Source organism: Ursus americanus, chromosome 27 (assembly GCF_024610735.1).
Source record: "Ursus americanus isolate L20-20 chromosome 27, mUrsAme1.1.p, whole genome shotgun sequence".
Classification (NCBI taxonomy): domain Eukaryota; kingdom Metazoa; phylum Chordata; class Mammalia; order Carnivora; family Ursidae; genus Ursus; species Ursus americanus.
The window spans coordinates 31,666,447-31,677,065 of record NC_142153.1 but is presented as its reverse complement, the minus strand read 5'-3'; the positions used below and the strand labels follow the sequence as shown (position 1 = coordinate 31,677,065).

The 10,619-nt window shown below is 49.5% G+C and overlaps 1 protein-coding gene across 1 annotated transcript; it reads right to left on the bottom strand.

The window, feature by feature from the left end:
• Window positions 1–80: 80 nt before the first annotated feature.
• On the bottom strand, window positions 81–5,282 carry DEFB108B (defensin beta 108B). The gene is made up of 2 exons (XM_087856330.1): window positions 5,195–5,282; window positions 81–241 (listed from the first exon to the last, which is right to left on the bottom strand). Exons 1-2 carry the CDS (start codon window positions 5,280–5,282, stop codon window positions 81–83), a joined length of 249 nt encoding a protein of 82 aa, XP_087712456.1.
• Window positions 5,283–10,619: the final 5,337 nt, after the last annotated feature.

Genomic DNA, 10,619 nt, shown 5'->3' with positions numbered 1-10,619 from the left:
CAGAAATAAGAGACCGAGAGAGCGTGCGCAAAGTGAAGAATTAACCGTCCACAGAAACACACAGCTTCAAAAAGAGTTCATCATTCCTTGGGTGTAGTCGGCTCGATGAGGGGCTCATTCCCCATGGGCAGGCAGCATGGTTGGCCGTTTAAACATCTCCCGGCCTGCAGTTCCGATTCAAGGCAGAATTCCTGGCAGGCGCCATTTGGACGCTCACAGACCTCCTTGAATCTGCCCCTGGCTGCACAGAAAAGAGGGTTATTGTAACTGCTTATGTCCCCCTGGATTTTTCTTGAATTACCTGGTACGAGTGTCTGGAAACAGCCTTGGGCGGCTTGTTGTTGTTATTGTTGTTCTTTAATTTCTTAAAGCAGTGCTTAAAAAATCTGCTTTCACTCAAAATTTGGATTCGGGGCATCCTTGAAAATGAGGCAATATTGGGTGTATCTGAGTAACGAAAGCCTCGGAGCAGGGATGACCCCGCTTCCTCAGAAGGTCTGTGGGGCGTACGCTGAAGTCGGTCTTTCCCCCTCCTTCTCTCCTATACTGAGGGCAGAGATCAGTTTACGTCGTATCAGTCTTGTGCTGCTGATTTTCCCAAAGCAGAAGACCCTTGCTAGAGAAATCTCTGTGTTTGTGTGTATCTTTCAAAAGTGGAACTAAAGGGGCGCCTGGGTGGCACAGCGGTTAAGCGCCTGCCTTCGGCTCAGGGCGTGATCCTGGCGTTCCGGGATCGAGCCCCACATCAGGCTCCTCCGCTATGAGCCTGCTTCTTCCTCTCCCACTCCCCCTGCTTGTGTTCCCTCTCTCGCTGGCTGTCTCTATCTCTGTCAAATAAATAAATAAAATCTTTAAAAAAAAAAAAGTGGAACTAAAATACAGATCTGAAGAGAGAAGATACTTCAGGGAAATTGTCAGTGAGGATATTTTCCCCGGGGAGGGGAACTACATCCCCACGTATCTAGTGAAGGGATAGCGTCCCTTGTCCGTCTGAAGCTGGCCCTGGAGGTTGCCAGCGGGCTCTGGACAGCGCTGCAGTAACGCTTCTTCGTAAGGGCTGAACGAATACAGTTGTTAAAAACATGGAATAGTGTGTGACCTGTGTTCTCTTACTTTGTGGGGGTGAGCCACACACACGACGAGGTGCTGAGGTTCAGAAGGGGGCACTTTTGAGTCCTCTCCACATGTAACAAAGTGCACCTTTTCCATGACAACTTCTTAAGCTCTTTGCTGACAATAAGAGAGGTTCCCACACGGGCACTTCTGGGTGTTTGTCTTCTGAAACACAAAGGCCAATCCCTGAAGAGCTTCACACCAGTAAAGGGCATTTATATACATTCAGTAAATGCCTGTCGAATGAATCAAACTGAAATTCCAGTGCATTCAGTTGATTCAACTCTTCAGTGCTCCCACGGCAGTTAGTTAATGGAGGCGAGGATCAACATCAGATTTTTACTGAAAATGCGAACTGGGAAATAATTTTAAGGGTACGTTTTTTGTTTTCTGGGGTTTTTTTAAAGATATTAATTTATTTATTATTTAGAGATCATGTGTGAGTGTGCACGTGAGTGGTGGGAGGGGCAGGGGTAGAGGGAGAGAGAAATTTTCTAGCAGTCTCTGTGCTGAGCAGGGAGCCCAATGTGGGGCTTGATCCCCTGGCCCTGAGATCATGACCTGAGCTGAAATCAAGAGTCAGACGTTTAACCAACTCAGCCACCCAGGCGCCCAGTTTTCTGTTTTAAATCAATGATCAAACTAAGTGCCAAGCACTACGTAGAAAGGAGCTGCAATCTGAGTTTTTCTTTCCCTAGGCTGTACATCTCTCCTTTTTATCTGTAAATTAACTCAACTACTATACATAGATAGGCCCCCATTTACCGTGGGCTAAAACTGGCCCGTTGCCACTAGGATCATAGGAGAGGAGTATATTATAGAGGCTGAACCAGTGACATGAGTTGTCTTCGGGATAGATCAGTCTGGAACACCCTGTTATTCCTGGACTCGTCCATCTCTGATGGCGTGGTTTCCTGGTCCACCTCACTTTTTGAGGGGGAGTTCTTTGGGCACAGGAATCACAGCCTATTCCTCTCTGTCCATACCAGAACCCGGCTGAAGGCTTGGCATACAGCAGGTGTTCAGTCAGTGAGTGGGAAGGCATTAATCAGAGCTGCCGCCTGTCCTGTAACATGCTTGCATGGAAATTGGTTGTTACTGTCGGCACACGTGTCTTGGAATTAGGTGTGCAATCTTGCTGCAACTCACTACTGAGCATTGCATTTTTAAATCACAAAGGAGCTTTGCAAAAGATGACATACTGTCACTCTTGAGAAGAATCCAAGTCCCATTAAGGGCATTTTTTCTTATGTTTTGTTTTTTAGTTCTTTGCTGGTGAATCATGTATATTACATGATGTCATATCGACTCTTTGCCTCTGAGACGGAAGCTAGAGATACAGTGAACCTAAGAGATGATCTGGTTTCATGAGTTTTCTTACAGATGAGGAAACGAGGCCCAGGGAAGGGGAACAACTTGTCCAAGCTCACCTAATGCTTTGGGGAGGGAGGGGAGAGGAACAGAGGTAAAACTTCTGTGGCCTCAGCCCCATTTATTTCCCTCTCTTGCTCCCACTCTGTATGCCCCTCTCCTCTCCTGGCTTCTAAAAGAAAAGCGTCAGTCCCACTGCAAATGACACCTAAGGGCAGCAGGAGAGACCCACCCCCTACACAGACGTGTCCTGTAGTCCCACATCCCAATACGGGTATCAGAAATGTTTTTGTCTCTGCTTTTCTAACCATCACACTACTTTCCTTTATTTTACATCAGTGACAATGAAAACAACCAAAAAAATGGATTAGTTTTCAAAGTTTGGAAGACTTGTTTAAAAGTTTTAAGACTTGATGAAAAGCATTCATTTCCTGGAGATAGGGACTTTCTTCCATCCAACCCATATGGTTAGCGAGGATGACCGCTTATTATGTACTTAGCAGAAGGGTCTCTAGCAAAGCCACGTGGACACTTATCTTTTACGTTGAAGTCAGCAGCTTTGTGTGCTCCTGAGTTAATGTCATTGGATATGGCATCGCCTTTCACCCTTAGAGTCAGAGGAAGGAGGCAGCACAATGGACCTCTGTGGGGGGGAGGTGAGGACCAAGCCCTGGGTGACAGGGAGCTCATTCCTTCAGCGAGGGGAAAGCACTTGCTTTTCAGGGCCTTGATTCTTCCCCTCTAAAACACAAGAAATAGACTAGATCATCAAGACCTATCAAATCTTATCAACGACAGTGAATGATTTTATAGTATCTGTACCTATCACAGCTTTGGTGCTCATTGTAACAAGGATAAATTTCTTTTGTTGTGTTTAAAAAAACACTTTTGCATTTGTTTAAAATATACTTATTCTTCCCTTTAAACAAGAGAAAGCATTTTCAAGTTAATTCATAATATGCTCTGTGAGGCTCTTACATATTAGCTCTTCACATCGGGATGGGGTGGCTTAACCCCACGCCGGGGGCTATAGTTCCAGACTGTTGTTCACCCCAAAACTCTTGTGAGTGTGGTTTAGTGGATAGACTTCCCCCCACACACACACACTCACACACACACAATATTCCTGAAGGAAAGATTAGGATGAAAGCATTGGACAGACAACCTCAATCACTCTCAGTACTGAACTGCTACCATGATTTTCCTTCCAAAGCCTGCTCTCTAGTCAGACCCCCTAAGCCTTGAAGGCTTAGGGCCTGAAGCACTCAAACCTTGTGTTGCTTTGGGCTTTTGTCTTTCTTTTGGTCACGTCTATTCCTCACTTAGGAAATCTCTCTTTCATCTGTGCCAGGGCTCTCTTTTGGGACTTGGTGACTCTCCCCTGGGCAATACAGCAGCCAAACTTCTTGGGAGTCAGGGACCATCATAGCTGTCTTTGTATGCCTGCTTCCTAGAAAGGGTGTCCCCTTCTGTGGGTGCCTAACAGATATCTGATCACCTGCACTGGTTTCCCACCCCCAGACGCTCCACACCGGAAACTCTGCCCCTGCTTCCTCCAGATTAGCTCTCCCGAAGCCAAGTTGCCACCGCCTTACAAGCTGCACCCCCCCTACAAACCTGAAGGACGACCTGCCCATTAGCAGTAAGCAATCCTTTAAGACCCAGAGTTAGCTGGAATAGTTGGGGTTCACCAAGAATAGGCATGCTTCCCATTATATTTTCTGGTGGAAATTTTGGGGAGTATCCTTTTGCAAACAGCATAAAGCATAACCATCAACAGCGTGTTCAACCATAAGAGGACGGTCCACCTCCACACATCAGCCTGTTTTCCCATCCCTTCCTCATCCGTGAGGTCCCGAATTCTCAGGAACAGAGAGGAAGACATGCTGTTTGATGTAGAGCAGGAAGTTGCTTCCACCTCCTCGGAACTACATATCTCCAGTTCTAGGAAATGGAATGATCCGTTTTGGGTGTCTTGTCCCTTCCTTGGGTGAAAATGAGGAGTGCCCCACCCAGTTACGTGTCTGTGCAGGCCACCTTACACCTGTTAGACCCACGTCTGCAGGCTGGATGAGGGCGGACACACTCCACTGCCGTGTCGTTTCTGATGCCTGTGTTTAAGTTCTACTTTAAAAGACTAGATGTTGAAAAGGAGGAAGAAAAACCAGGGGTTGGGTTGGAGCCTCGAGGGACAAGAGTCAAGTGCAGGAGACCAACAGTACGAAGGAGCAGAGGGTTGGACACGTCTTAGACTGGAGAAAGCCTTCCAAGGAGACCCCCTTTGCCCGTCCCTCTGCCGGGACCCCTCCAGCTTTGGTGTGGCTCTTATGGAAGTACCTTAGGATACTTTTACTGCAAGTAAGTGGAGGACTTCGGAAACCAAGATTTCCTAGAAGAATGCCCCATTTTCTCTGGTTATCTAGATCTAGAAACTGCGGGTAAACTTGCCTAATTAAATCCACCTTCAGTGATGTAGCAAAGAGGGTTTTGAGCACTTGAAACACCCCTGACCTCACTCCATCTAACTGAGAGCTGCTGGGGGGAACCATGAGCCAGCTGGCTGCAGGTCTCAGCCCCTGGGGCCCCCAGATTTCCTGTGAGCCCCCTGCTCGGGGCGCAGGTGGTGACGAGTTTGCTCCTACTGCTGGCTGCCCGTAAGGTCTCAGGCTCTGGATTCTTAGCAAGGCTTCCGCAAAGTTTCTTTTGTTACCTGGTAGAACTTGGCTCATACAGAAGAGAATGGTAAGGAGGAGGGCAGCAGGCCTCACCGCTGCAGAGAGGAGAAAGCTTGGCCCCATTTCCAAGAGGCAGAGACACTTCCGTCCGCGGCTCTCCGGGCAGCCGCACAGTGAGTGTGTCTGGCTGATAGGCGCCCTTCCGAACCTCATTAGGCTGATTCCCGGACGGAGGTGTGCTGTGCACACACAGCGCCTTGGTGAGAAAACGGAGAGTCCTGTTTTGCGGACCCTCGGTTCATGAGGAGGACGTGGGCGCCCCGATTTGAGCAGAAAAGCTTGTCAAATGGGAACAAAAGCTACAAAGGCTTCGGCAGCAGATCAGAGGGCACACACCGCGCCGTCTGTCGTCAGTGACAATCGGAAACCAGTCCGTTTAGTTAGTGACCAGACGTTTTCTTAGTGAACAGTTCCCAGGCTTTGCTAATGCTGAATCGCCACGTTCAGTCCCGGCCTGAATGCCCTCGGCGCTCAGCTCCCGGCACACCGCTCACCACACCGTGTGTCGTTTGCCCCTCCCCCACGAAGGTGTGGGCTTCCTCCCTGCTGGGACCAGGCTTTGCTCCTCGAAGCGTGAATCACGTGGTCATTTACTTTCAAACCCTCCTCATCAGGTGGAACAAGGCAGGGCAGTGAAATGCCCCTGAACAGGGACGCACAGGGTCTGGATTTAGGTGCTGAATTTCCTGACCTGCCACTGACCAGAGGTAGGGACCATGGCAGGGAGACTGTCTTCCTCGGACGTCACAGCACCTACGGAGATGTAGGTCTGTTGAGGCCAGACCAGGGGGCTCTTCGTCACTATTGTGCATGAAACTAACAGGGAGAGTGGCTTTCTCATGGCGACACTTAGGCCCAGTCCCAACATTTTCAGTTTGGTAGGGTGGAGTGGAGCCTACAAGTCTGCTTTAACCAGTTGCCCCAGGAATTTTTCTGAAACTTATTCTGGAATACTCACTGGAAGATACCAACTTAAATCATCTCTCAGATTCTTTCTAGTTCGAGTATCAGAGAATTCTAAGTTCTCTTGTCTTAGTATAAGCCTCATATTTGGCCTTTGTGACTGACAACAACGTGTGTGCACGCATGTGTGCAGCGAGGAAGGGTAAAGCACACATCTTAATCTGTGCAAAATGAAATGCCAGTTTTATAACAAAACTCAGGAGCTGGCCTGGGGGATTTACTGAATTGCCAGGGCAGTCTGTTTGGAGGGAGGCCGTTGCAGTAATAGAGGCTAGAAGAGACTCCAGACTAAAACGGTGTGAGAGTGTAGAGAGGAGGGAAAACAGTCAAGACAGGAATTCTAACCCCATAGTGACATATGTAAAGTTCCGTGAGGACAGTGCTTCTGCGTGCAGTGGGTCAGCAGTGGCTCTGGGGTCCTGCCTTCCTGGCGGGGAGTCCGGCGCAACCAGCCATTGGCCCAATGACGGAACGCTGCGGAGTGTCCTGTGGCGGGCAGGACCCGAGTCCTTCAACCTCCGCTCAATATTCTTCTCCTTCAGAGGTCCGTGCACCGTCTCTGTGCTGCCCGGGCCCCCCCGGAGAGTCACCCTTTTCCTCCTGTGGCTCACGCGTGCCACCAGGGCACACAGGGCGCGGCGCAGTCCTGGGGCTCTGATCTTGTCCTTCCCTCAGAGGAGTATGTCCTATAAGCTCCATCTCCTCATTTAATACAGTAATCACTAAAACCGCTGGTATTTCTGTTCTTTTGTTCGTTATCATGATGGTTCTATGGTTATTCATCATTAATTTCTATCATTAGTATTCTAACCTTGGGTCACGTTTGCAGTGCTTCTGGAACACTGAGCAGAGGTTCGCTGTTGGTAAAGGCTGCATGATCTCCTGAAGATGACTGCAGACACACGCACACAAGCTGCTCCCCTGTGCTCCCTCCACGGCCTGGGCACCCTTGCATTACCAGAGCCTCTGGAAAAACGTAGCAAAACCCTCGAGGACCCAGTAAGCATGTTTGCCGGCCTGTAAGCCCCAGTGAGGGCCTCCTTGGCACATCAGAGTCACCACAGAATTCTCTGAGTTAACTCAGGGGCCCAGGATCCGCTCCTGCAGGCAAGGACAAGTCCCGGAATGGCATCCGGGGCATTCCTGAGACTTCTGTAGGCAGAGAGGGTATCCGGGGGAACGACTCTTGAGCTGCTGAGCCCCTAAAAAAACTTTACAAGTCTCCTCAAGGTGCCAGCAACCTCTTGTTCTGGCAGTCAACCTCTCAGGAAGACCCATCACAAAATTTTCTTCTGAGTTTCCTCAAGGTCCCGGGTGCTGCCCTACTGTCCTGGAAAGGACGGACAAGCATGTGCCTCCTTAGAATTTTGTATCGGCTCAGTGCCCAGAAGCTGCCGTTGCCAACACCCGAGGCACAAGTGTGTCCTAGGTCTGTCTGAACCTCGGGAAACATTCTAAGTACCTCCGGGTGTTCTGGAAATCTGGTACTGCCTTGGAAGGCATGGAGCTGGGGACCCTTCAGCATGAGCAAGGGCAGTGTTGAGTGGGGCAGGGCATCCTTGAACCACTTGTGTGGGCCTGTCGCCCCCTGCTGGTCCAGTAACAACCCTTGCGAACACCTTCCTAGAGCCCCTCTGCTGAGTTGCCCCTGCCTGCTCCCAAACAAGACCCCCCGGGTTCTGTGGGGGAAAGCTGGCAGGAGGGCATCGAGGCAGTGATGGCTGAGGCAGTGCTGGGGCTGAACGTAGGTCTAGCTGGGGCTTCTACGCAGGGGGTGTGGATCTGGAGTCCTGCCTTCCCCGCGTGGAGCCCCCCACCACATCATCCAGGGGGTGAAACTTCTGAAACCCAGTGGCTGTGGGGTGATGGACAGACTCAGGACCAAAGTCCCCTTCTCTCCCTGAGAACACCCCTCTGGGGTTTGTGCTAGAATTCCCAGGTTCACCCTTGTCCTTCTCTTCCTCGGGTCTCTATTCTCCGCTGCTACTTTCTACCTTAATTTTTTGTTTCTTTGTGCAGACCTCCAAACCTGGCTTCCAAATATCCTATGAGGCTAGAACTCGGTCCCTTGCCATTCGTACAGGGAGTCTGCACTCTAGTCTCCCATTAGCTTAAGTTTATTACTATAATCATTATGTTGATTGTCATTTCGTTATTGTTAGTCATTATTCTTGCGAAGATCTTCTTAGTAATAGTATCCATCTCTTTTTTCTTATTACGGATTATTATTTTGTGGTAGACTTACACAACACTGAGGGCTTCCTGCAGGACTTGGAAAACCCTGCGGTTACCCAGGCGGGCAGGTGACATTTCTCTGTCTCCCAGCGCAGTAACAGGATTTCTGGGGCCACTGAAGGCACTGGGAATGTTTCCAGCAGCTCTGGTGACCTTGAGACGTCCTTGTTATGTTATGCCTCCCTGGCTCTGAGCTGAGGGAAGTGGAAAATATTCAGGCTGCTGGGGCAGGCTATCACTTAGGACATTTCTAGAAGCTCAAGCTGCCCCTGTGCCTCCAAACATTTTGGGTCTCACCCCGGTCCTTCACCAGAAGTCCATGCCAGCAAAAGGGGTTGCCGGATCCCTGTGTTGCCTCAGAATATTTTCTAGTGGATCTGACCGGCCAGAGATGTTCTTGTTGTAAATGTTCCCAACATCTCAGGAGGGCAAAGGGTGCCTTTCCAGGTGAGCCCTGGTTCCCTCAGGTCAGCGCCTGCCACCAGAGGGGACTGAAGGGAGATGGAGTCTTTCAGGAGCTCCTCCTGTGAGAGGGCAATAGCGGGTACAGCTGGATCCTGGGGGCAGCTGTGTGTTTGTGACCCTCAAGGTCATCTCTGGTAACCAGATGCCCTTCATGAACAGAGAAACTATACTCATGGCTGTGGAATAGAACCACAATTGTAATCAGTAATAGCAGTGGTCATAATACAAACTGATGAGTATCAACCATAACGGTCGTCTTCATGGTACTGTAGTAACTATTGACAGTATTGACAGTAATGCTAAACCTATGGACTTGGGACACAGAGAAGAGATTTCCCTTAGTGAATAATAGGTACAGATATTGGGCCTCACGGGGTAATTTCGAATCCCAGAAGGCAAAGATGAACGTCCAGAAAGAGAAGAGTATCATGTGCAAACACGCAGACTTCTGTGAACCTTGGGTTACTAGGCCTACGGGGAACGTTTAACGTACCCCTAGTCCTGGGCCTCCGTGCCAGCCAGCACCCGGCAGCTTTCAGGAGATGAGACTGCCGATGGCGCAGGGCTCCCTCCCGAGAAGGCAGGGCTCCACACCCACACATGGTGCCCAGAAGCACAGACTAGACAAACGGTAAGCCCCCGGCATTGTGTCATCCCAAACCATCTGGCTGCCCTTCTGCTTTCTGCTCTTCCATGGCCCTTCACGACTGATACGTCTGGCTGTGTATCTCCTCCAAGGGCTGCTGGAGGGAGGCAACCTTCGTTCTTCTGTACCTGCAGGAATAAAACAGCCAAAACCCGGGTCCCCAGGCTTTCTAGAAGTTTCTGTGTTTGCTTCAACAGGCCAGTCACCTTCTGAGGACCTTTTCATATTGCTCCAGCCATCCCTGGACACCTGAGGAGACTTTGAAAATTTCCAAAAGCTCAGGAATTCTGGGAGGCTCTCTTTGTTCATCTTTTGCTGTGGGCTCCTAAACAGACTTAGAAAATTCTGCAGAGGCTCTGGTGAGCAGGAAGGCCCTTTCCTGCCATTCCAGTTACAAAGCAGTGACTCCTGGGCCCTGAGCTGATTTACTAAGAAACCTAAAATCTCAGCTGGGTAACAGAAGCTGTTCATGACCCATTGCAGCCAGCGGGAGGGGGTCTGTGGACCTGAGTTTATTTAGAAAATCTTTAAGTGGCCCAGTTGGCTCAAGGAAGGCTTCTCTGGGGGCTGCGGGTCTGCATATAGAGTGGCTGGCATGTGGAGGATGTGTCTAAGATTTTCCAGAGCCTAAGACAAGACCAGAATGTCCTTTCCAAGTCTCCCCTGCTGGTATGGGCAGGTCCTTGCATCCAGAGGGAACTTGAAATACTTCAGGGGGCCCATCCTTCGGACTAGCATCAGGCAGTGCAGCGGGAGCCTGGAGGTCCTGGGTTATGTATGTCTTCGGGTTCCCTTCATAACTTCTTCAGTAGACTGGACAGCCTTCACGAACTGAGAAACTTTAGACCCCACTGTATAACAACAATCACACGAAAGATCCGTGACAAGAACTGTAATAATAAACGGTGAATCACAACAGTAACAGTCACAATGATAATCATGATGACACAGATAGTAATCATTTTAATGAAGATAATATTTAAGTAAAGAGTTGGAGATTGAGAATGGATTTCTTTGAGTAAATGACAATATACTGATAGAGGGCCTCATGGTATAGTTTGGAGACAGAGTCCTAAGACTGCACCATGAAA

Bases quoted from the DNA above. Each gene is read 5' to 3' on its own strand.
- DEFB108B (XM_087856330.1), bottom strand. From the start codon at position 5,282: ATGGGGCCAAGCTTTCTCCTCTCTGCAGCGGTGAGGCCTGCTGCCCTC. The intron at 242-5,194 runs GTAACAAAAGAA...TTTTCTGTGCAG, and splicing joins TATGAGCCAAGTTCTACCAG to CCAGGGGCAGATTCAAGGAG.